This window comes from Miscanthus floridulus, chromosome 4 (assembly GCF_019320115.1).
Source record: "Miscanthus floridulus cultivar M001 chromosome 4, ASM1932011v1, whole genome shotgun sequence".
NCBI classification, from domain to species: domain Eukaryota; kingdom Viridiplantae; phylum Streptophyta; class Magnoliopsida; order Poales; family Poaceae; genus Miscanthus; species Miscanthus floridulus.
Genome location: NC_089583.1, coordinates 106,574,507 through 106,599,999, shown reverse-complemented (window position 1 = coordinate 106,599,999; position 25,493 = coordinate 106,574,507). Strand labels below are relative to the sequence as shown.

General features: G+C 45.7%; 4 protein-coding genes across 6 annotated transcripts; all 4 read left to right on the top strand.

Annotated features, from left to right (window-relative positions):
* The first annotated feature begins 7,142 nt into the window (after positions 1–7,142).
* LOC136552485 (uncharacterized) lies at positions 7,143–10,338 on the top strand. Of its 2 annotated transcripts, none has more exons than XM_066544059.1 (3): positions 7,143–7,356; positions 7,464–7,717; positions 8,345–10,338. In XM_066544059.1, exon 3 carries the CDS (start codon positions 8,347–8,349, stop codon positions 9,712–9,714), a length of 1,368 nt encoding a protein of 455 aa, XP_066400156.1. In that variant the 5' UTR covers positions 7,143–7,356; positions 7,464–7,717; positions 8,345–8,346; the 3' UTR covers positions 9,715–10,338. The 2 variants fall into 2 exon arrangements, with proteins under 2 accessions (XP_066400156.1, XP_066400155.1); XM_066544058.1 differs by having other exon boundaries at positions 7,457–7,717.
* Positions 10,339–11,778: 1,440 nt separating this feature from the next.
* Positions 11,779–17,385, top strand: LOC136550257 (protein ALP1-like). 2 transcript variants are annotated; one of them, XM_066541762.1, is made up of 2 exons: positions 11,779–12,029; positions 15,769–17,385. In XM_066541762.1, the coding sequence occupies exon 2, from the start codon at positions 15,771–15,773 to the stop codon at positions 17,133–17,135; it is 1,365 nt and encodes a 454-aa protein (XP_066397859.1). In that variant the 5' UTR covers positions 11,779–12,029; positions 15,769–15,770; the 3' UTR covers positions 17,136–17,385. The 2 variants fall into 2 exon arrangements, with proteins under 2 accessions (XP_066397859.1, XP_066397858.1); XM_066541761.1 differs by having other exon boundaries at positions 15,752–17,384.
* A 15-nt stretch (positions 17,386–17,400) lies between these two features.
* Positions 17,401–19,197, top strand: LOC136550258 (large ribosomal subunit protein eL38z/eL38y-like). Its single transcript, XM_066541763.1, has 3 exons — positions 17,401–17,568; positions 17,688–17,871; positions 18,854–19,197. Exons 1-3 carry the CDS (start codon positions 17,416–17,418, stop codon positions 18,874–18,876), a joined length of 360 nt encoding a protein of 119 aa, XP_066397860.1. The 5' UTR covers positions 17,401–17,415; the 3' UTR covers positions 18,877–19,197.
* Positions 19,198–19,501: 304 nt separating this feature from the next.
* Positions 19,502–20,885, top strand: LOC136549022 (peptide chain release factor PrfB1, chloroplastic-like). The gene is made up of 4 exons (XM_066540338.1): positions 19,502–19,516; positions 19,967–20,060; positions 20,158–20,420; positions 20,661–20,885. Exons 1-4 carry the CDS (start codon positions 19,502–19,504, stop codon positions 20,883–20,885), a joined length of 597 nt encoding a protein of 198 aa, XP_066396435.1.
* Positions 20,886–25,493: the final 4,608 nt, after the last annotated feature.

The following is a 25,493-nucleotide window of genomic DNA, read 5'->3' as shown; positions in this document are numbered from 1 at the left end:
GAACGGGGGATGCCACTCTACAAGCTCCTCAAAAGGATGGATGCCTTCATCTAGACTGAGGAAGCCCAGCAGGCTCCCAAAAGCCTCAAAATGTCCCTAACGTCAGCCCCAATCATCGTCGCTCCCGATTAGGGAGAACCCCTCCTCCTTTACATCATGGCAAGTAACCATGTGGTGAGTGCCGCCCTAGTTGTCGAAAGGGAGGAGCCGGGACACTAGCTCAGGATACAGCGACCCATATACTTCATCGGAGAAGTGCTTACTGATCCCAAGGTCTGGTACCCTCAGGTGCAGAAACTCCTATACGTTGTGCTAATGGCAACCAAGAAACTCCTACACTACTTCACCGACCACGAAGTTACAGTCGTCACTTCGTACCCGCTCGGAGACATCGTCCGCAACCACGACGCAAAGGGACGAATCTCTAAGTGGGCACTTAAACTCATGGGCCATGACATCAGGTATACCCCCCGCACCGCTATTAAGTCTCAAGCTCTCGCAAACTTTGTCGCCGAATGGATGGAGGTCCAGCTACCGACCCTGGACGTCACCCACGAGTACTGGACAATGTACTTCAATGGGTCAGTAATGGCGCCCGGCTCAGGAGCTGGAGTGGTTCTGATCTCTCCAGACGGGAGTAGGCTTGCTATGCCATCCATCTCCACTTTTTGGCTTCAAACAACACTGCGGAATACGAAGCCCTTATCAACGGACTATGCATCGCCATTGAGCTTGGAGCTACGCGACGCTACGTTCGTGGCAAATCGAAACTAGTCATTGATCAGGTCATGAAGGAGTCCTCCTGCAAAAGCCCCCTCATGACAGCATACTACCAGGAGGTGCACAAACTCAAGGACAAATTCTAGGGGATCGAGCTACATCACGTCCCTCGAAGGGACAACGATGCCGCCGATTTCCTCGCAAAACTATCCACCAGGCGGGATCCATCCCCGAGCGGGGTCTTCATCAACGATGTCCATGAGCTATCCGCTGGCATCCTAGAAAGTCCGATCCAGGCACACCCTGATGCCCAGCCGGCGCTCGGGGCCTCCAACCCCGACGCCTGGTCGGCGCTCGGGGGCTCCGACCCCAGCATCAAGCCAGCGCTTAGGGGCTCCGATCCCAGCACCTCCATGATGACATCATCCATGAACATTGCCATGCTGGCACTCGATCAAAACGACTAGAGAGTACCGTTACTCACCTACCTCCTCAAGGAGGTTCTCCCACCCGAAAGGACTGAAGCACGACAGATCACTCGACGCGCCAAGACCTTCGTCGTGCTCGGTGACAAGCTCCACAAACGGAGCCCATCAGGGGTACTCATGAAGTGTATCCCCGCCAACTAAGGGAGGCAGCTCCTCCTTGAGGTCCATGTCGGTGTTTGCGGGCATCACGTAGCCCTAAGGTCGCTAGTTGGAAAAGCCTTTCACCAAGGTTTTTACTGGCCCACCACGCTACGAGATACGGAGGAGGTCGTCTACAAGTGTGAGGGATGCCACTTCTACGCTCGGCAAACCCATTTGCCAGCACAAGAGCTCCAAACCATCCCCATAACCTGGTCGTTCACTATCTCGGGCCTAGACATGATAGGACCCCTCAAAAAGGACCCAGGCGGTTTCACTCACCTACTCGTAGCATTGGGAGCTATCAAGCTCACAAGTTTCGAGGTGAAGCATTTGTTACTCTTAGAGCTTGGCGCCTAGACAGCTAGGGGTCACCAGTGAATTGTGGAGTGATGCAGGAAGTTTGTGCAGGTTGTAATCTTATCCCTAGAAGGGAAAAGTTCAACTAGCGGATAGTGAAAAGTGGTTGAGAGCAACCCGGCTAGAGCTTGACTGCGGGAGATTGCTCATGGCTTTCGATCCACAATAGAGACATAGGGTCCAAGTGGGGACCCAAACTCTGAGAATACACCGTTGTGTCTCCCATTTTGGTTTACCCCACATTTGCAGTTTTGTTGATTACTCATGCTTTCGCTTGTCTCTGTGTGGGACTACAAGAACTGAGTGTACTTGTCGAGGAACTCATCAAAAAGCCACATACCAAGTTTGGATTGAATTGGAAAAGACGTGGGGTGAAAACTAATCTTCCTATCGGTTTCTCAAGGAAAATACTAGCTTAGCTGGCTTTTGAAATTGTCTAAGCCGGTTTTGCCCCCTCTACGGTTCAAGCAGGAAAAAACAATCTAGTCGGTTTTGCCGGTCTCCATAAAGTTGCATTATTTTTGTAAGGATTTTTATAGGCATATTCACCCTCTCCCTCTAGACATCAACTCAGTCCTTTGACATCCTTGAATATACTTATTAGCATTATTTTCTTTTTTTGCAACTACAAATCTATCAAGGCTTCATATAGAAATGCATCTTTAATTATATGATCAGCATGCATGTAGAAAAGAACTCTCAAATTTCCTTGGCCTTGCGTGCTTGTGTTATACTAACATATGGTGCATTGATATATACTGTTTTCAGGACGTGGCATCTATTGAAAAGGGAGATGAATAGATGTTGTCCAAGTTGGCACTATTATATTGAATTATTTGGAACCATGTTAAAATTTAAACTAGAGCCTGAATGGAGTAGTATCTGTATTATAAAATACAACTGGTGAATTTTATTCTTGGCCAAAACAAAAAAAGGTTATCATGTGAATGATGCTAATTACTTCACTTTAGCAAACCATAGTAAGTGGAGTAAAGTCATCCAATTACATATTCAGAGAGTAATGTTGCAAAATCAATATTTCTACACAAACCAATATTACAAAAATACTTGCTCAGACAACAATTACAATCACACAATAAAAGTAGCATCTCAACAAATTCATCAACGAGTACAAAAATCGAAAACATTCAACGACATCAATATGGATGTGAGTCCATCACATATGTATAAAAAACAATCAAATTCATTAACAAAAGTCTATGAAATCCAACAAATTCATAGCGACATCTCCTGAGGCAGAGGTGACGCTCCTCAGATCCATCACATTTGTACAGGTTGAACAGATTCAATAATAAAAATCCAACAAATTAGTAGCCGCTGTCACCTTGCATCACATGAAGACAGCCCTAGCCTCCCTGCATCACCTATAGAAGCTTTGGCTGCAGGATGACGAGGAGCCATCGGAATGTGGGCCACATGATTTGAGTGTCAATGAAGAGGTGTTGCTAGATCTAGGGAACATGGCCATCAATAGCTCACATCATGTTGGTGTTGATGAAGGTAGCTACACGTCGTTGTACGTGCGGGGAGGTGTGGGGGATTGGCCCTATGCTTGAGGACGAAGTGGGATGCTATGGCATCACCTCCGCCAACTGAAATAACTAGTTCCTTGCGAAAAAAACTAAAATAACTACTAGAAAGACTAGATCAACAACCACCTTCTTACTTCGAGTTGAAATTAGCAACAAACATATATGGAGTATATGAGAAATTGGTGCATCCTGCATATATAGTATAAAGAGTAACATATGCTAATCCATAAAATTAGAATTATTTAGAAACAAGTGTGTATGACTGCATATATGGACTCTATGAGTGCCTAGCATAAAGGGGTAACATACGATAATTCCAGATTTTTATAGATTGCTCTCCATGGGTCCGGTGAGGACATAGCAGCTTCTCGATTGCAATGTGCCCACATGCACCACTGCAAGGCTTCCATGCAATGGAGGCTTGTTTGGTTGGCTAGCCAAGTAGCATTGCCTGCCAGGCAGCAGCCCTAGGGATTGATGGTTGCCCGATGAGCTGCTTGTCACACACTCAACAACCAAACACACCTAGTTCTGCTTGAGTCATGTGGGATCCTTGTGTGCTATACCGTAATCTTCTTCTCCACGACCACCGCCTACATCTAGAGATTGGGAGAGAAGATATGAGAAATGAGGCAGATATATATATATACTAATTAGACTACTAGTCACGACTTATATTAATTAGACCAAGAATAAAAGGTTCCATGAGTAAAAAAGATGACAAATTTTACTATTCAAATATGGAAGTAATTATGGTCCAGGATTCTTCAGAAGTTGTTTCTTATTCTTTATAAAATTATGATTTGAAATGCAACAAGGATTGATAAATGATTGAGTTTTTACTGTTGTTATTGATTGAGGGTCGGGATAGTGGCAAATACAAAGGGGGGCTAGAGGGGCCTGAAAGCATCTAGGCCTCTAGTTGGGTTTCGGTGATTAATGACAATACATGATTATTGTGACTAACGTGTGTTTTGCAGAGACAATTAAGTTAGGTCATGGTAATGGAGATCGATTAGGCTATCATGGTGGTCATGCCCCTATGATGGAAATCATTTCGGTTTTCAAAGGATGGATGACAAGGTTAAGGATGGACTAGTTCTAAGTGTTGATTGGAGTTGGAGTGACACTTAGAGTAGTTTACGACTTTGTTTTCCCTTTGGCTATACTATTAAGAGGGGTACGGACAGGTAGTGTGACCTAGGTGAGTCTAGTGGGTTAGGTGTGGTGCACACTTGCTAAAACTAGCACTAGGTAGCTCTAAAGTAGCCCTTAGATCCAATGGAGCAAACTTCATTCATATATGATCGAGAGTTGGAAGTGAATGGATGGTCAAATACTGACCGGACACTGGCTCCGGTTTGATCGAACGCTGGCTCAGGTACGATCAGTTCATTTGATCGAGATGTTTTCGTCTAGTTCAACCAGACACTGAGAGGTCAAGTGATCGGACGCTGAGGGTCAGCATCCGGTCGATATCAGTAAGGTTCCAGTGAGGAAAAATTGCGACCGGACGCGTCCAGTCAGTGCTGACTGGACGCTGGCCAGCGTCCGGTCATACTATAAACACTGGAGTTCAGGGTAAACTGACCGACGCGTCTGGTCAACATGACCGGAGTGTCCGGCCACCCCGCGGAGGTACATAACGGTTCATTTTTCAGCCCATGTTATAAATACCACATCCATTCATGTGTGGGGGTACTTTTGCTCATTCCAACAACTGAGAAATACGTTTGAGAGTGCCAAGAAGAACAAGGTCCTAGTGAGGTGATTGAGATTTGAGAATCCCAAAGAGAGCCCTCATTAGTGAATCAAGAGTAGCAAAGTGTGCATCCACCCTTCTCATTAGGCTTGTCGTGGTCAAGTGAGAGTCCGTGCTTGTTACTCTTGGTGATCACCATCACCTAGACGGCTTGGTGGTGATTGGGAGCTTGATGATCGTCCGGAGAGCTTGTGGATGACCCAACTCAAGTTGTGAGCGGTTGTGGGTAATTCACCACGACGGAGTGTTAACGAATCAACCCGTAGAGAGCACTTGATCCTTACGCGGATAAGGGGGAGCTACACCCTTACGTGGATGCTCCAACGAGGACTAGTGGAGAGTGGCGACTCTCCGATACTTCGGCAAAATATCGCCGCGTTCCTCCTTCTCTCTTTACTTTTAGCATTTACTTTGAGCAATTCAATTCTTGTCATTTATATTCCTAGAATTGCCATGCTAGAGTAGGATTGGAACTTAGGGTGCTAAACTTGTGTGCGTTAGATCAATAGAAACACTTTCTAGACATAAGGGGTTAATTGGGCTAACCATAGAGTTTAATTATTGCAAAGAAATTTAGAATTAACCCAATTCACCCCTCCCTCTTGGGCATCTTGATCCTTTCAGGGCCCTGGCACCCCTAACTTCACTATTTTTCATTACAACCCATAATGATCTAGCTAATCTACTACGTATTTAAAGGGTAAATGACCTCGCTCTCTCTAAATCTAATTTCAGGCTTCACCACTAGTCTATTGGGCCAAGATTTTACTATTGCCGAATGATTTCTTTAATGGTAGAACATGAGGTAAAATCATAGAGGGGAAAGGGGGCAATGGCTATATTGCAAGGAGCTGGCATGCAAGGACAGGTCAAATCGTCAGTTCGCCACATATGAGGCCCTAGAGAGCTGGTCAAGACGTTGGGGAACTCGTGGCACAGGACCAAGCATGGCTGCTCCGGCAAGCGCAGAAGGTGGCTGATGGCCAAGGTCATGCATGCTACATGAAACACTGGCTAGCAAATCATTTGAAGTTAGCACACAAACAAAGGTTTCACTTCTCAACCAAATCCAGCCTAGCATAGACAGACAGAGAAACAAAATGATAGTCTACAATTAAGCCGAACATTGTCAAATAGTTGGACCAAAATTACATAAGCCCTAGACAGAGCTAGGCTGCATACAGGCCACAAAATAGACAAAAGTTATACCTATTAATGATGCTTGATTAGAAAAAAAATTACGAAAGAAATCTCGGTTGTTGAATGAACATCCCATGGCTAAAAATGTAATTAATCAAGGTATATAGGCACTGTTCGTTTATCTTATAATCTGTCTTTTTCAGCTTGTTTTTTCAACCGGAACAGTATTTTTCTCTCACAACAAATTAGCCGGAACAGTGTTTCGGCTTGTTTTCAACGAAGTGAACGGGCCATAATAAAATATACATTTTCTTTACATAAAATGGGAAGTTAACCAAGGCTGGATTTAGGCCTTGATCCACGGCCCTAGACGTGGCCCGAAACACCTGAAGTACCTCTCTTGAAAGTTTTCGGCCGTAGGCCCTTAACCATGAGACCAGCAATCAGCTCCACCCGGAGGCCCAGCAAGCAGAAAGCCAGAAAAGCCCAGCCCTGGTGGCTCTCCGTGCACCCTTCTCCCTCCCTGTCGCCCTTCCTCCAGTTCTCCCTGCTATGCTACTGCCAGCGGAACCCTAGGCCGCTAGTGCCGTCGGATAGGGGCGGGCCCAGGCGTAGGACCAGTAGGGCCATGTCCCTAATCACAGCCTAGAATGTTTTAGGAACAAGTCTTTAGTTTTATCCCAACAACAAACAGCCCAATAACGAGGTGAGTAGGTCAGACCAGGGATGAAAACGGTACGGATATTTTCCGACCGTATTTGAAACCGAATCTGTTTAGAGGAGCTGAGATCTGTCCGTATCCAAGTTCGGATATTCAACATCTGATACCATATCCATATCTGAATACTCAAACCATATATTTATGATGTTAATATTGAATCGAATCCTATCTTGACACTATGCCTATTCGAATCCGACCCGTTTTCGTCCCTAGGTCAGACCACGGAGTCGCTCGGTCGCTCACGCCGTCACGCGCTACTCGCGGCTCTTCCTCTTCCCGCTTGCATCACGCGCTGCCGCTCCCGCCTCCCGCTTGCATCACGCGCTCGCCGGCGCCGGCGCCGGCGCGGCAGCACCCAGCCCGCCGCGGCGGCGGCGCCGCCCCTAGGCTTGGCGCGGTGCCTGCGCCTGCCGAATCCCCGCGTCGCCCAGCCGAGCAACCGAGCAGAGGAAGAGTGAGCTCTGAACTGTGAAGGTATTTCTTCTCTTTACTTCAAGTAGTCTCTTCTAATTTTGATTTCAACCGCTAATTTTGAACTTTTGATTTCTTTAACGTCGCCTCGTTGTTGTCTCAGATCGTAGGTGTTTCGCCACTGTAATTTGGCTAATTTGGCCCTAGTCGTAGCTAAATCTTGAGTCCGCCACTGCCGCCGGAGGAACCAAATCGGGGGGTAGCGCGGGAAAATCGATCCATCGAGGGTGACGCCGGCAAATCAAGTGGCGGCACATTGCCGGCCAGCGTTTCCGTGTTCCTGCTGGGCGCTGCAGCACGCACCGCGCGGGATAGGTGGAGTGCCGGCAAACAGGCAACCGCGCAGCAACCAAATAGCTAGCAGGTTACTTCTTGTTTTTATTTATTATTATGCTGTTATGTCTCTGAATTCTAATTGCTAAATTCCCCATTTTCTATTTAAGTGGACTTTTTAGATTTTAAACTTTACACAATATACTGACTTTTTTTAGGGAAATACACAACACTGATTTTGTAGGCTATACATATCGTATTTTTTTTTAAAAAAAGTAGAAGCATAGTCTATTTAACAGAGGTCCCTGCACTATTATTAGCGTGCCATTTTATGAATGATGGATAAAATTCAGGGGCACAATGTCTTTTGAGTAATTTGCTGCCTGTTCTTTTTATTGAAATGCTTTTTCGTAATAGATGAAGTGAGTCAAGTGTTGTTGCTTGGATGATAATAGTATACTATGAATATTTGTGTTAGTAAAAAAAGGCAAGATAAAAAATAATTCAAGTTTTATATATGATTTATATGGGGTGATGATTTTTTATGTCATTGATTGTACATGCACCTGGAATACAATAGTTTTTTGTACTCTTTGAGTTGAATCCAATGTTTCTATCCTTGCATGCAATTGGAATTAGTCTTTTTTGTGTGCATATCACATAGTTCTCCTGCATTAAAAAAACGTGAGTATTAAAAAAACATTGTTTATCTTTTTAGGTATGCCCCTTCAATCAGGCACATCTTCCTGCTCAGATGATTCCGATGATAGCAATGCCATTGACCCAATTGGCATATATACTATGGAAGAATACATTGCTGAGCAAAGTGTCCTGCACAATTTACTTGAGCGGATCGGTGTGAAGATTCAGGCCAAAATCGAAGCACAACAAGCTGGTAAATCTCGTCGCCGGAGTGGTTTTAACAGGAAATTCATAGAGAGAGATCATGGAGAGGGTCATCAACGGCTTGTCGCTGATTTCTTTTTTGAAGATGCAGTCTATAATGAAAAACTATTCAGAACAAGGTACCGAATGAGAAGGCCTCTTTTTCTACGTATCGTCCGTGCCCTAGGCGACTGGTCTCCCTATTTCACTAAAAGGACAGATATTTGTTATCGCCAAGGGCTCTCACCTCTGCAGAAGTGTACAGCGGCTATTCGTATGTTATCACGTGGGTGCCCGTCAGATGCTGTAGACGAATATGTACAGATTGGTAAGAGCACAGCAATGGAGTGTTTGGAGCGGTTTGCAGAAGGGGTGATTGACAAGTTTGGTGGAGAATATTTGCGAGGACCTACTAGTGTTGATATTCAGCGACTACTACAAATTGGTGAGGGCTGTGGCTTCCCTGGCATGTTAGGAAGCATTGGTTGCATGCATTGGGAGTGGGAAAATTGCCCTCCTAAATGGATGCGTCGACTTAATCATAGTGATCATGGTTTCGCCACATTTGTTCTTGAAGCTGTTGCTTCACAAGATCTCTGGATATGGTATGCTTCTTTGAATGTTGTTGGGTCCATCAGTGACATCAGTGTTCTTGATCAGTCACCGGTGTATAATGAAATCTTGAAAGGGCAAGCTCCCCAGATGCAATTCTCCATCAATAAGAGTCAATACAATATGGGTTACTACCTTGCAAATGAAATCTACCCGGAATGTAATGTATTTGTTAAGACAATACCCTTCCCTCGGACAGAAAATGAAAGGTTGTTTGCACAGCATCAAGAAGAGGCAAGGAAGGATGTCCAGCGTGCATTTGGAGTCATGCAATCTCGTTTTCCCATTGTTCGTGGTCCAATATGCTATTTCCCACGGGCAACTCTTGCAAAAATCTTCCAAGCTTGTATCATACTCCATAACATGGCAGTTGAGGATGAGAAAGATATGGCAAGTGCTTGCTTTGACTCAGGTGAAGCTATGGGAACATCAGCTGTTCTACCGTCAAACATCAAAACTGGGCCTGCCAATTGCTTAGCCAATATACAACAGAGGAATGCTACTCTTTGTAGTCTACCAGCACATGGCCAACTAAGGAGGGACTTAATCGAGCACATCTGGCAACAGTTTGGGCCATTTGGCGACAAGTAAAATAAGTTCTCCTAGTCTAAAGTTTATAATGACATCCTTTGATGCACACTAGCATGTGCTGCTACCTTCGATGCTTGGAACTGAGGGCAAGGGAGATATATATGTTATGCATTATTGATTATTGCCTCCTACAGGTAGTACAAGATTGGTGTTCCATGTACTGAATTTGGCATCCACATACTGCAAAAGGCTTGATTACTTCTTCAGTAGCAATAATCCTCCTTCAGTAGCCTTTTACCACTATTTTTATGTGACGCCATCCTGGACGCTCAAAATTGTCAACAAGCAAGAGATATTAATCTCACAATGTTTTTTTCCCTTTTTTTTACTGGGCCATCATGGTTGCTGTTATTGTTTACTGCAGTCTAGGCTACAACGGGGCAGTACCAAACTACCAGTCCGTTTAAAAAGATTTGGTCATGAATTTATATTAGCTGCACAGGTCGCTGAGACTGTGGACTGCTTTGCAGGTTTGATGGGATATATCAATGAAAATTGTTATGGTAAAACAAATTATTTTACTTGGCAATCATCAGCTCTTCATGGTGTGTTAGATAAATAATGTTGGATATGGCATCTCAGGACTTCAACTTCTAGGTCTTTTTGATAAGATAATGAATTGAAATGTGAGAAGGGCGGGCCTGGTGCAAGCGGTAGTCTTACCGCCTGTGACCGGAAGGTCCCGGGTTCGAGTTGCGGTCTCCTCGCATTGCACATGCGAGGGTAAGGCTTGCCACTGACACCCTTCCTCAGACCCCGCACAGAGCGGGAGCTCTCTGCACTGGGTACGCCCCTTTAATGAATTGAAATGTGACCCTTACTCTAAACCTGAGACTGAGTCTAAAAGGTGCAGCATTTCCTTGCTCTTTCTATGCAGTTGACACTGATTTGTTCTGATTATTATTTTGTCAGCATTCATCACAATGCAGTGTTTACTTTCTTTGTTGACTAACTCCTGTGTCTCAAATCGCACTATGTTCTCCATCAGGCTGGGCTTTAAAGGCTGTTCTCAGATTCTGCACGATTACATTTTGGGCTACTACGAGTGGAGCGTGTCTGGGTGTGTATATGTATGTGTACGTCCTTCCTCTGCTGGCATTTTTCTTGTACGCACGGCCCAATGTTCGCAAGATTGTGCAGGGGACTCTCGAATATCTCAAGTGCTCAGTCCTCCCATGTGCAATCAAATGCTACAAGCAGTACGATCTTCATAGCCATACAGTCAAGAATGAACTGTAAACGTTATCTGAACCTTGTTTTTTTCTGTGTTACTGTTAGCAATCGGTTAGAAGTTGATGTCAGGAGTACATGCGTCTGCACTTTCTGTTAATCTGTCTATAACATATGTATTCCAGTACGCAGTGAAGTAAAAAAAAAGAGGCCACTAGTTTTAGTTTGTTTTCCATTATCTAATCCTAGTTCTGACAATTAGATTTTTTGAACCCATAGATGCTGGTCTAAGTTTTATGTAATGTAATTTTACTCGTGCCGTGCGGCCGCCTGAGATCGGATGACCAATCAGTCCATCCCAGTCGGGCCGAAGTCTCAGCACGAGCTTGCGAATGTTGGGCCGTGCGTATACAACAAAAAGGCCAGAAAGAGAAATAGCCGTCGCCAAGCTGGGATTGGTGCTCACCCCCTCTCTCCCAGCCTCACCGGCTGCTTGTCCCGCGCTCGAGCCTCGTCGCGACGTCGCCTGCCGGCCGGCCGGTTGCCCCGTCCCCGCCTCCCCGGCGGCACCTCAACGTCAGCTGTTGCTAGGGATAAAACGGTATGGATATTTTCTGAACGTATTTGAAACCGAATCCGTTTAGAGGGGTTGAGATCTGTCCGTATCTGAGTCCGAATATCCAACATCTGATACCGTATCCGAATACTCAAATCGCATATTTATGATGTCGATATCCAATCGTATTCTATTCGACATAGTTAACACTATCCGTATTCGAATTCGAATCTGGATATGGATAGAAATATGAAAACAAATATAATATTTGTGATATCGGTGGTCCGTATCCGATCCGTTTTCATTGTGTCAGTGGACCATGCAGTCACCTTGCGGGCCTAAACAGGCCGGAGGCCGCTGCTGGGCTAAGCAGGTGAACCGGAAGGTCTCCAACTCCACGGACCACGCGTCGCCAGCATCGCCGGCGTCGCCTCCGCATCCAGCTCCAGCCCCCACGGGAGCGTAAGCTCCGCTTCCCGAGGACCTCCACGCCGCCTCCAACCGGAGGCGCCTGCCTCCTGCTGCCCTGCCGGCGCTGACGAGAAGGCCGCACCTCCGTTCAGAAGAAGGGAACCCCACTGTCTCTCAGGTATGCTCTCCATCCACCTTCCGTGTTGATCCGTGACTTATTTGGATTGGAGACATGGGCAATGGTTTGTAGAAAGGCAGTAGATGAGGAGTTTGATTTTTGAATATCCAATGGTGATGATATTTCGAATTTTTTGAGAACCTGTGATCTGCCAGTAAACAGTACTAGTAGTTCTTAAAAAACCATAAGTCTGCTGATCTGATAGAAAATTACGTTTACATTTCTGGTAGAGTGTGGTATAAGTGCACGCTGGTTACACAACAAGTGCATTAGACATCTCTTACTGAAATGCTTGGATGGGTAGAAGATTATTATACTAACCATTTCTTCGAAGGGAGCTGTTGCTTTAGCTAGGAATTTATTTCCCAAGTGTCCATACTGAAGATTGAATTCATATGGTTATATCTTCATGTTTTAATTGTTTCATCATGTCTGTGCCCATTCTGCTAACTAACTGTACAAGTGAATCCATCAATCAACCAAGCTTTAGAACCGAGATGAGTAATGGAAAATACATGATTTATGCTCATTGATTGCACATGGACCAGAAAGTTTTTTTTAGAAAGGACTGGAAAGGATTAATTCTTTCATTTCTAGCTACCAAATGATCTTAACTAAAATAAATACTTTTGCTGCTTAATTCTTATCAAGTGTTCATCCGAAACTTGAATCATCTGTTTATTTTTATTTTTTTAGAGTTCAAGGGCATAAAGCCCCGGCCTTTCAAATATTATCAAAAGACCAAACAGTTTTACAGCACAGTTTGCTCACAGAGCGTTCAAAACCACCTGTCAGGCGGTGACAACCAACCCGACACTACCAAACAAACAAAAACTGACAGAGTTAAACCACCCCTCCATCATCAAAAACCTTCATTACATCCCAGGAACGTTACAGATCCTTCATCAGGTAAGCTCGAAAATACCAACAGCCTTGAGCACTTTCCAGGCAACTGAGCACCTTCATCTTGGGCCGCCGAGGTCATGCCTCCGAAGCACTTTGCATTGCGTTTCTGGGAATATCTGGGAGCCAAGTTACCCTCCTTGCCACCGTCTTCAGGTTCTCCAGGAAACCATCCAGCCGCCCCCTCTTGTTCACCGGGCACAGAACTGTCCAGTTCTGTAGCAGGCCCAAGATTTTGTAGAACAACACCCTCATACTTTTCCATCCAGACCTCTGAAAACAAAGCTCATTCCTGAGTTTCCAAATCGACCACAAAACAGCAGAGGTTATCATGTTAATAACACTATTCTTTTTGTCACTCAACCAAAGCTGCCCTAAACTGACTAAGTCACCACCTACTTGTACCCCTAATATATCAGAGACAACAGTCCAGCACCTCCTAGCAACAACACAATCAAAAAACAAATGATGGCAACTTTCATTCTCAACACAGAAAAGACACGTTGCATCTTCTACTTTTCTACGCTTTGCTAAATTATCCCTAGTTAAAGTTCTGTTATTAATCAAAAGCCATAAAAACATATGGACTCTTGGAGGAACTTTAATCCCCCATACAGCCGATACATGCACCTGCTTAACACCTCTAAAATTAATGACTTTGTAAAGCGATTGAGAAGAGTAAGTTCCTTTAGAAGTAAACTTCCAGATCATCTCATCTTCCTCATCCGAAAGATGAACTGTTGAAACTAATTGAACTACTTCTAACCATAACTGATAAAGGTCATCACTTACTGTTCTCCTAAAGGTGCATTTCAAAGATGATCCATCCCACAACTCTGCAACTGTCTTACCATGCTCATTAATGATCCGGTAAATAGGCCAAAACTGTATTGCCAAACTGGACGAACCTAGCCAAGTGTCCTCCCAAAACCTAACTTTCCTCCCATTTCCAACCTTCCACAGAAAACCCATCTTAGCAGCCTGTGCTGCCCACATAAAACCCTTAAAAAACTAGAAGCACTTGAAGTTCTAGTGAGCAGAACATGAGGATTCAAAGTATCATACTTGAAATCTATTAACTCTTTCTAGAGTTTATCTCTATCCAAATTATATCTTTTAAACCATGAAGCCAAAAGGCACAAGTTTAGATCTCTCAGATTAGGGACCCTAAGACCACCAAATTCCTTATGCATCGAAACTAACTCCCAGTTTGCCAAGTGGTATCTATGCTTATCCTCAGAATCATCCCAAAGAAAAATACCCATGTGGGTGTTTAACATTTTAATGGCCCATTTAGGGAATTTGATAAAAGATAGAAGATAAACAGGAATACTAGAAAGACAGGATTTAATTAAAACTACCCTAGCAGCAAGTGACATCAGCCTTCCTCTCCAACCTGCAATTTTGTTCATGATTTTATCCACTAAAGGCTGTATGTCATCCCTGGTCAGAACATCAAAATGTAGTGGAATACCTAGGTACTTAATGGGGAAATTGTCAACAGGGCAGGAGAGAATATGGGCTAATCTGTGTACTTCCTCATCCTCTAAGTTGATTGGGATCATTTCACTTTTGTGGAAATTGATTCTCATACCCGAAATTTGTTTGTACCACATAAGAATACATTTAAGATTTTCCAACACCGATTCCTCAGCTTTGGAAAATAAAATGGTATCATCTGCGTACTGCAGAGCCATAATACCCCCTTGTCTAAATTCTCCTAGAAGCCCCGTCACAATCCCTCTATCTACAGCTTTTTTCAGCATTCTAGACAGACCATCTCCAACTAAGTTGAAAAGAAAAGGGGATAAAGGATCTCCCTGTCTTAAGCCCTTGCCAGGCTTAAAATAGGAACTTTCCTCCCCATTTACCATAATACCCAAAGATCCTCCCACCACAATGTGTCTAATCCAGTTTATCCAAACTGGTTCAAAACCACGGGCTTCTAACAGATCAAAGAGAAAACTCCAAGACACTCTATCATAAGCTTTTTCATAGTCTAGTTTGATAATAACCCCAGGTTCACCACTCTGATGCACACTATGAACCAACTCATGAGCTACTACTACACTTTCTAAAATATATCTACCTTTAATGAACGCCGATTGAGTTGGAGCAACTATCCTTTGAACCACAGAGGTCAACCTAAGAGTTAACAATTTTGAGAAAATCTTGAAGCTGCAATTTAACAAACTGATAGGTCTGAATTGCTTCATGTTTGTTGCCTCCCCTACCTTTGGAATTAGAGTAACCAATGCAAAATTGAGTCTCTTAAGGTCTAAATCCCCCCTATGAAAATCATTAAAAAGATGCACCACATCATTTTTAATGAGATTTCAAAACTTTTGGTAGAAGAGGAAGGATAAGCCATCTGGCCCAGGGGCACCATCTGGATAACAGCTAAAAATGGCATCCTTGATCTCCGACTCAGAAAAAGGTGCTATGAGTAACTCATTTTCATACCTAGAGACCTTATCCTCCTCTTCCCAAAAATTTTGTCCCAACTTAAAGAAAGGCTCTGGATCCTTGGCAAACAATTTTTTGTAAAAATCTACTGCCACTCTCATCATCCCTTTCTGATCATAAACCAGACCAGTAGGACTTTCAAGGCACTCTATTTTCTTTTTTCTACTCCGTTGGTTAGCCACCGCCTGAAAATATGCCGTATTCTTATCACCCTCGAGAATGTTTCTATCCCTAGAACGTTGTCTAACTTTAATCTCTTCTAATGACCAAATCTGTTCTAACTTATCTTCAATATGAGCTAACTCCTGCCTCTCAACACTAGACAGCTCCCTGATTTCAGCTAGACTTTCCAGTCTGTTTATTTTTTTAGGCATGCCCCATCGATCGGACACATCTTCTTGCTCAGATGATTCTGAAGATAGCAACACTGTCAACCCAACTGGCATATACACCATGGAAGAATTCATTACTGAGCAAAGTGTGTTGCACAATTTTCTTGAGCGGATCACTGCAAAGATTCAAGCCAAGATTGAAGCTCAACAAGCTGGTACATCTCGCCGCCGGAGTGGTAGGAGGAGGTTCATTGCGAGGAATCATGAACAGGGACATCAGCGGCTTGTGGCTGATTTCTTTTCTGAAGATCCAGTCTGTAATGACCAGCTATTCCGAACAAGGTACAGAATGAGAAGACCCCTCTTTCTTCGTATCGTCCATGCCCTAGGTGAATGGTCAACCTATTTCACCAGAAGAAGGGATGACTTTTATTGCCAAGGTCTCTCGCCTTTACAGAAGTGCACAGCGGCTATCCGTATGTTAACTCATGGCTCCCCGGCAGATGCTGTTGATGAATATGTACAGATTGGTGAGAGTACAGCAATGGAATGTTTGGAGCGGTTTGCGGAAGGGGTGATTGACAAGTTTGGCAGCGAATATTTGCAAGGCCCTACTAGTCTTGATATGCAGCGTCTGCTACAAATTGGCGAGGACCGTGGCTTCCCTGGCATGTTGGGAAGCATTGGTTGTATGCATTGGGAGTGGGATAATTGCCCAACGAAATGGATGCGTCGACTTAATCATAGTGATCACAGTGCAGCCACAATGTTTCTTGAAGCTGTTGTTTCACAAGACCTGTGGATATGGCATGGTTACTTCGGTGTTGTTGGGTCCAAGAATGATATCATTGCGCTCAATAAATTGCCATTGTTCACTGAGATGTTAAAAAGGCAAGCTCCTCGGGTGCAATTTTCCATCAGTAAGAGACAGTATGATACGGGCTATTATCTTGCCGATGGAATTTACCCAGAATGGACTGCATTTGTGAAGACAATATCTAATCCTCAAACAGAAAAGGAACACTTGTTTGCGCGGTATCAAGAAGACATAAGGAAAGATGCCCAACACGCATTTGGTGTTCTGCAATCTCGTTTCCCCATTGTTCGTGGTCCAATGCGTTTTTTCAAGCGAGCAACTCTTGGGAAAATCATACAAGCTTGCATCATACTCCATAACATGACAATTGAGGATGAGAAAGACATGGCAAGTGCCTATTTTGATCCAAATGAAGCTTCAGGGATATCGGTTGTTCTACCATCAAACATCAATGATGGATCTGCTGATTGCTTCGCCAATGTACTCCGGACAAATGATACTATCTGTGCTCAACCAGCACAAAGCCAACTAAGAAGGGACTTAGTTGAGCATGTTTGGCAGCGGTTTGGGTCTTTCAGTGACAAGTGAAATAACCTCTCCCTCTCCTGGTATTAGTTATGTTACATTTTATGTCCTTTGGTGGACAACTGGGATGTCTGTTCTACGAAGATATTCAAATATGGTTAGATTTGCGTGCATTCATAATTAATCAAGTTAATTGTGGTACTAGATTTTCATCAAAAGTTATACCTATGGATTGTTGACGGCATGGCCCAAGAAGATTTCATAGCTTTATGAATGGCCCAAGAAGACTCCAAAGCTTTAGGCATGGCCCAAGCGAAAGCGATGTAAAGCTGGGCCTGGGATTATGGCCCATATCAGGCGATCTCGCTTCAGAATCCCCTCCTCAAACCCTAACCTTAACCTCTCTCCTATATCCCGCCGCCGCCGTCTCAGGGGCTCTCTCGTCTCTCATCTTCGGGTTCGCATAGCAGCGTCTTCCGACAGGCCTACCACCATGGTGAGATTTCTCTCCCCTCTCCTCCCACGCCACACGCTGACGGTTGGACGCCCGCTTGAGCGGCGGCGGACGGGGCAAACGGCTGACTCGTTCGTGATTCTCTTTTGTTTCATCGGCAGCCGAAGCAGATCCACGAGATCAAGGACTTCCTGCTGACGGCGCGGCGGAAGGACGCGCGGTCGGTGCGGATCAAGCGGGCCAAGGACGCCGTCAAGTTCAAGGTGCGCTGCTCCAAGTACCTCTACACCCTCTGCGTCCACGACGCCGACAAGGCCAACAAGCTCAAGCAGTCGCTCCCGCCAGGTCTGTGCTCCGTAGTCCCTACCCCCTACATCCATCGGCTACTGCTCTTTTTAATTTGCTTACTTGCTGATCTGTTGGGCCTTCCGTATTCCAGCCCCGGACTGGACGTTTCACGATTGCTATGTGATGATTCGTTAGTGGTTACTGAGGGGTGTAGGTCGTGATGTTGTTGCGCGAGAATTATATAGATGTAGCATGTCCCGCAGTAGACAGTAGTAGTATAATTCCTAGTTGTAATTAGGTATACTTGGATTCGATGGGAAGTTTCGACGTCATTCAAAAATACAGCTTGTTTCATGATTATATCACAAGCTCTTTGGAAAAACATCTATGCTCTGTTCATTCTTGAACCTCTGAATGATAGAGGATATGCTACAAGTGATAAATTAGAGGATAGTCTGCATATTCAAGTATTCACTTGTTCTGGATAGACTACCAGTCATAAATTAGAGGATATATAGTCTGGAAATTCAGTTATTCGCTTATTCTGGAAAGACTACCAGTCATGAATTAGAGGATAGTCTGGATTATAGTCGGAGCTTCTTCCACAATTAGAGGCAAATATATTTATTTGTTCTTATGGCTTCCTGTTATCATTTTTTCCATGGTACTAATACATGAATAGGATAGTAGTGCTTGGGAATAAAATTTGTTATCATATTTGCACAGCTTGTTGTGATGCCCAGAGATGTTCCAACTGAACTATGCACGTGCCAAATCATGCAATTTCATGGTTACAAGTGTCACTATGCAATATGCATGTCCAGAGATGTTTCAATTATAAATTGTTCAGAATAAATACTATGGAATTATCATCCTGTTTATTTGCTATAATCTTGAGTTATACATGCTTTGCATCATCATATTGAGTCATTGTGATGTGGGGTCAATTATTATTCCTTTATGATTGATGTGCATACAATTTGGCTGTGGAATTGCTCAACTGTAGCCACATTCACTGATTATGATTTCCCCTTTGCAGGTCTGACTGTTCAGGAGATTTAAGTATCAAGCCACAAACTCTGCCTTTTGTGCTATCAGGGACGTTTGCTCCAGTATTACTTTGGGAATGCTATGTTTGAATGAATCATGAAGTTTGAGTTCGGGAATGTATTAATGTGTTGAACCTATGAGCCTGTGGTGTGTACTCCCCGCCCCCGCCACCCACCCACCCAAAGACGGCTATCTATTATAAGTTAAACTGAATTCTGCGATAATTGCTGCCATTTTTGTCTGGTTCCTGTGTTGTTTTTCGTCTGAGCTTTTGCTGCTGCGGCAATTGTGAACTTTTACATGATATAATGGTGGAACGGGTTATATGTTGCATATCTTTCTTGCCTGCTAGTATTTGTAGTATGGATCAGACAAGAGCTGAGTGAATTTATTTAGATCAGAAAACTGCATAGTGGTTTGTATAGTGCGCCCTGTGAACTTCAGATGTTAGTATCACTATGTATGGGGTGACCTGCTTAGAAAATCCGGATGTTAGTATCCTGGTATACTTCAGATGTTCACATGGATGATGAGCAAAATTAAGTCCAGGGGTTTTGATGTGGAGATAAGATGGCCCCATGTGAGATGGCTTAGCTATTCCTGGAAACATACAGAATTTAAAAGACGTTTTAATGACATGAGAGGCTTTAAGGTACATATGGGAATGCCCTGATCGAATATGGTTAGTCCTGATCACGATGGGTTTTGTGGTCGGAGAGAACTGGAGCAAACACCCAGGTCTGCTGGATTCTTGTATGGCGTTTGAGCATCCGGAGTGTACAAGTCGGAAGAAATCATACCGGGTGGAGTAAACCGCAATATAAGGCTACCTGAGAAGACTGATGCAATTGTGGTGAGTTCGGCCTACTGTTGGGAATTTTGATAGAGCTTCAAAAGTTGCACTTTTTTGGGAGAATATAAATTTCGCATGTTTGTGAATGTCGATGACATCTTGCTGGTGGGTACAAACTTCTCGCCGAGCAGTGGCACGATGATCTGCCAACTGATGTAACTGTTCTGCATCAGCTTGTTTGGCTCGACAAAAGATTTTGGTGATTTATGCGTTATTAGCTGTCTTATTCTCTGGATGAAACATTGACAGACTTGGGTCAACACAGTGCGATCCTCATCGGCCGGGGCCGGAAGCCAGCCAAGCGTCGCGGATGAATCGGAGGCTGCAGAATGGGCCTTGCAGGGTAACCGTTCTGCTCACATGCTTGATTTGTTGTAGTGGGCTTCTGTCCCACGCTGAGATCGTAACAAATATGAAATATCATTCGATATTTGCGACAGATTTCTACACTTTGCGGAAGGATGTTGAGTTGGCTCTTGAGCGTGTCAATGAAGTCAGGCAGTCTGCCGGTTTGGAACAGCTTGAGGAGGATATCGCTGCGCTTGAGAAGAAGTCCACTGATAGTTCCTTGTGGGATGACCCTTCCAAGGCAGTGGGCACAGGAGATACTTGTTTCTCTGACAGAGCTCAAAGACAGAGTAAAGCTTCTCAACGATTTCAAGTTACAGGTTTGACCACTCACAGCATTGCTGATGAACTGAATGTGCTATTTTCACAGTTTCTATGATAATAGCGATGAGATTTGCTGCATATTTGTACAGTTCATGGTAGCTAATTAAGTAATTAATAACAAAAAAATCTAGTACTGCATGTATCCTTGCAACAGTTTGGAGTTATAGATGCTACCACTTTTTGTGGAAGGAGAATGCCGTATGCCCGTACGTCAACAATTTGGTATGAGCACTACTAATTCTTAGTTGTACTGTTCTTTTTCTACTTGTAGGTTGAAGAAGCTGAGACTATTGTCAAGCTTACTGAAGAATTAGATTATATAGATACTGGTCTTCTTGAGGAGGCCTCAAAGATTATAATGGCATTAAATAAGGCATTAGATAACTTTGAGATGACACAGCTTTTTTCTGGACCATATGACAAGGAAGGTGCTGTAATTAATATTTCTGCTGGCGCTGGTGGCACTGACGCTCAGGTGGGAATTCATTGTGTTTAAATCTTTTCTTTGCATCGATTAAGAATAAGTCTAACTTCATACAGTCAAATAAAAGTCCACTAGGACATCGATACAGTCTCCAATATTGCACTTTGACTAGCAATATTATTCTAAATGTATTATCTTAAATATAAATAGTTATATATTACAAAAATATTCTTCATGTTTTTTTTAGTAGTATCAAAACTTGTGTCGTCAGTCTAATATGAAATTTGAGATATTGATGGTAAAAAATAAAAAGTTTGACTTACAACAAACCGATAGACTTATATGTACGATCATAGGAAGTAGTTAAACTCTCTTTAGGCAGTATGGTTGTATTCAATAAAATAAAAATGAACAGTACTTTTAGTTTGGAAAAAATTCTTATGTATTAGTCATTCCGTACTTTGCATAGGAAGAAATTAAGCTTGTTACTTTTGTTTTTTGTATTATTAACTAAGTTTTGCAATAGTGTCGGTGTTTCGAATAAACACCAAATAGTAAATTTATATTTGTTGCGCGTTAGGTCCGGATGGTGTGCTAAATAACACAAAGTTTATACTGGTTCGGGCAGAATGACTCTACATCCAGTCTGCTGCTGCTCGTGTTATTAGCATCGAAAAAGGTTCATAGTAGGGGGTACAAACGGTCGAGAGAGGGACAGGTCCCAAGTCTCTGATGGAAAGGTCGAAAGGATGCCAAGAGCTCGGTTGCTACTTGGTTGTATGTGTGATGTGTGTCGAATTGATCCGTGCCTTTAGTGGGGCGTCCTGCCCTCTCTTTTATAGACCAAGGGGGAGCAGGGATTACAGATGGGAGAAAGAGGAAAAAAAACAGAGGTAGAGAGGGTCCTTCGAATGTGCCAGATCTTCCTTTTTTCCTCGAGCCTGCCCTACTGTCATGGCAGACCATGCCAGGGATAGCACGTTCGCTGATCCTGATAGGGTCATGCCCTGGCTTCGGTTAGCTAGTGGTCGCGTCCCATCCTACTTTGGCGACGATGCGGCGCGTCAGGGTACCGAGCCGTGACCCTACGGGGAGCAGATGGGGAAGTGACCATACGTTCGTTACTATTGATGATGTGAGTTCTCCTCCTGACTGTAGTGGTTGTCGTATGCTTGTGTTAGGATCCACGTCCGAGGGCTGATGGCGGCGCCCACAACACTGTAGGACAAAAGTCGACGCCTATAACACTATTCGGGCTCTGTCATGCCTGGGAGGGCTTAAAGCGCCTGTCCCGTCACACCCTGACGGTACTTTACCGCAGGCGCGCAGGGCATGGTCCTCGGTACTGCGATTGACCTGAGTGTCCTGTCTTACATTGTGCTCATTATTATGAAGGGGCAGGGTGCAGACGTCGAGCGAGGCGGAGCCAGCCCTCAGCCATCGAGCGAGGCAGACCCTGCCATCAGCCACCGGGCGAGGTGAAGCCAGCCCTCAGCTGTCGAGTGAGGTGGAGCCTACCCTTAGACGTCGGGCGAGGCGGAGCCAACCCTCAGACGTCGGGCGAGGCAGAGCCAGTCCCCGGTCGTCGGGCGAGGCGGAGTCTGCCCCCAGACGTCGGGCGAGGCGGAGTCCATCCCTCGGGGGTCGGGCGAGACGGAGCCAACCCTTCAGGGCCAGGCGAGGCGCAGGGCAAGAAGTGTAGTTGCGTTCTTGCCTATTCGGAAGCATCAGTGCTTGATGATTATTAGTTCCACCTCTTTGGGTACCCCAGTAATCGGTCCCCGACAGTAGCCCCCGAGCCCCCGGGTGATTCGAATAGAATCGCCCGGGGGTGATTTGACTTGCTAGGGGGTGCGCGCGAGCGCACCCTGATGGGTGTAGCCCCCGAGCCCCGGGGTGATTCGGAAAGAATCACCCAGGGGGTATTTTGATTCGCCAGAGGGTGCACGTGAGCGCACCTGATGGGTGTAGCCCCCGAGCCCCCGGGTGATTCGGAAAAAATCGTCGGGGGTATTCTGATTCGCCAGTGGGTGCGCTCGAGCGCACCTGATGGGTGTAGCCTCGAGTGATTCGGAAAGAATCGCTCGGGGTGTATTTCGATTCACCAGAGGGTGCGCGCGAGCTCACCCGTCGGGTGTAGCCCTCGAGCCCCCAGGTGATTCAGATATAATCGCCCAGGGGGTAATTCGGACCCTTCGTGGGTATGGCTGTGAAATTTGGTGTTTCAACAACTGGATAACTTAAAGGGAACCCTAGTATCCTATTTGCGGAGATTTGTCCAGGGTTAGCCTGGTTGAGACTCGATCGCAGATCGAGACTCCCTTGAGGCTCGTGCTGCCTGAGTTTTGGGCTGCTCACGGGCCCATCCCTCGTTAGGACGGTCAGTCAAAACTATTGGGCCTAGCCCTCGAACTTCCTAGGCTCGGGCAAGCCAGAGAAATGTTTCTTGACCTGTATCCCCTTTGCGGGAAAGAGTCCTAGTATGCCCGGGAAGGCGAAACGTCCTGGCGTGACTTTGGTGGGAAAGGATAGGGATTGCGGGCGCATATCCCACGACGTGACGTGGTGGTGTATCATGGTAGGCACGGAGATCTAGGAGGACGGTTGCCCTTCTCGCATCCGTCGCCCCTATAAAACTAAGGGGTTCGCCCTAGGGTTTCATACTTTGCCTCCTCGCCTTTGCATCTATAACCTTCGTCGACAATCGCCTGAGTCCTCCCGCACCTGCATTGCAGTCGTTGTCAAGCTCGTATCCAACCACCCCTCCCAATCGTTCAATGGAGTCGTGGTGCAGATCCGATATCACCCCTCAGCGCCTTGGAGGGCCTCGTTCACCGTGGCCTCATTTGCCCACGGACCGCCGCTGATGAGTGGCGGTTGCCCAGCAATGAAGACGTGTCATCGCCGCCCAAAGGCTACGTCGTGTCCTTCGCTCGCTTTCACGAGCGGGGATTCGCCACCCCCACCCACAAGTTCCTTTGGGGGCTGCTGCATTACTACAAGGTGGAGCTATAGCACCTCACTCTCAATGGGGTCCAACACATTACGACGTTCAGTTGCCCTATGCGAGGGGTTCTTGGGGATTAGTCCCCACTTTGACCTGTGGCGTATCTCTTCGTCGTCAACCTCTTGAAGAAGCGGGAGAAGAAGCGAGAGCTGAGCGTGCCGATGGGATGCGCCAGCATCTCGCTCCGCAACAACCGGGTCAATGAGTACCCGTCGATGCGTCTGTCAACCTCCAACAAGGGGTGGCATTCGCATTGGTTCTACGTTAAGAACGACTCAGCCACCCCCTTGCCGACGTTCACCGGACGCCTCATTAAAGAGGTCCTAGAATCATGGAGGATGTGGGGGGTCCTCGATAAAGACAAGAAGAAAATCCTAGGATCATCTCACCGCCCTCTAAATTCTGAAGGAGAGGGATATGAAGGGATCGGGGATCATCGGTGCCTACCACACACAGAGGGTGGTGCCGTTGATGAGTCGCACGCTTCCCCTGTACCTGATGGCGCTCGAAGCATCACTTGAGCGATCGGGACAAGGGACAAAATCAGCCCCTCCAGTTATGAGAAACCGAGGACGGGGTAACGCACATAACTCAAACCGACCCCTACCAAAAGCCCAATAGGGCTCGGGAGCTTAAGACACCAAACGCCTGGGTCTACGACCCCGAACTCATCCCATCCAGCTACGCTTTGACTGCACACCAAACGCCTAGGTCTACGACCCTGAACTCGCCCCATCCGGCTACGCTTTGACTGCACACCAAACGCCTAGGTCTGTGACCCCGAACTTGCACCATCCAGGGTACGCTTTGACTACACACCAAATGCCTGGGTCTGTGACCCCGAACTCGCCCCATCTGGCTACGCTTTGACTACAAACCAAACACATGGGTCTATGACCCTAAACTCGCCCCATCCGGCTATGCTTTGACTGCACACCAAATGCCTAGGTCTACGACCTTGAACTTGCACCATCCGGCTATGCTTCGACTACACACCAAACGCCTAGGTCTGCGACCCCGAACTTGCCCCATCCGGCTACACTTTGACCGCAAACCAAACACATGGGTCTACGACCACGAACTCACCCCATCAGGATCCACGAGCCTCGGCTAGCCCGATCCCTAAAACTAACTAACTAACTACCTTGGCTACATGGGCTGCACTGAGGCCTGGATCTATGACTTTGACTCGCCCGATCCTACGGCATGCACCGACACCTAGGACCCGTGAGCTCCATCTCGTCCGATCCCTAAGACAACTACCTCGCTCGATCCCATGGCGCGCACCGACGCCAGGATCCACGAGCTCCGTCTCACCCAATCCCTAAAAAACTAATCGCCTCAGGCTGCGTAATGACGCCTTGGTTGCCGACTTCATCTTGACTAAGAAACATGCACACACGCCCGCTAATAAAACACCCCTAGACGATTCTGCTCGAATCGCCTGGGGGCTCGGAGAGCTACACCTGTGGGTGTGCTCGCGCGCACCCGCTGACAAAATGAAAACCTCCCTCGCTGGCAATACGAAACCCCCCTCGGATGATTCTACCCGAATCGCCCGGGTGCTTAGGGGCTACACTCGCGGTTGCGCTCGCACACACCCACCGTCAAAGACAAAAAATCTCCCAGACAAATCTACCCGAATCGCCCGGGGGCTCAGGGGCTCATGTCGG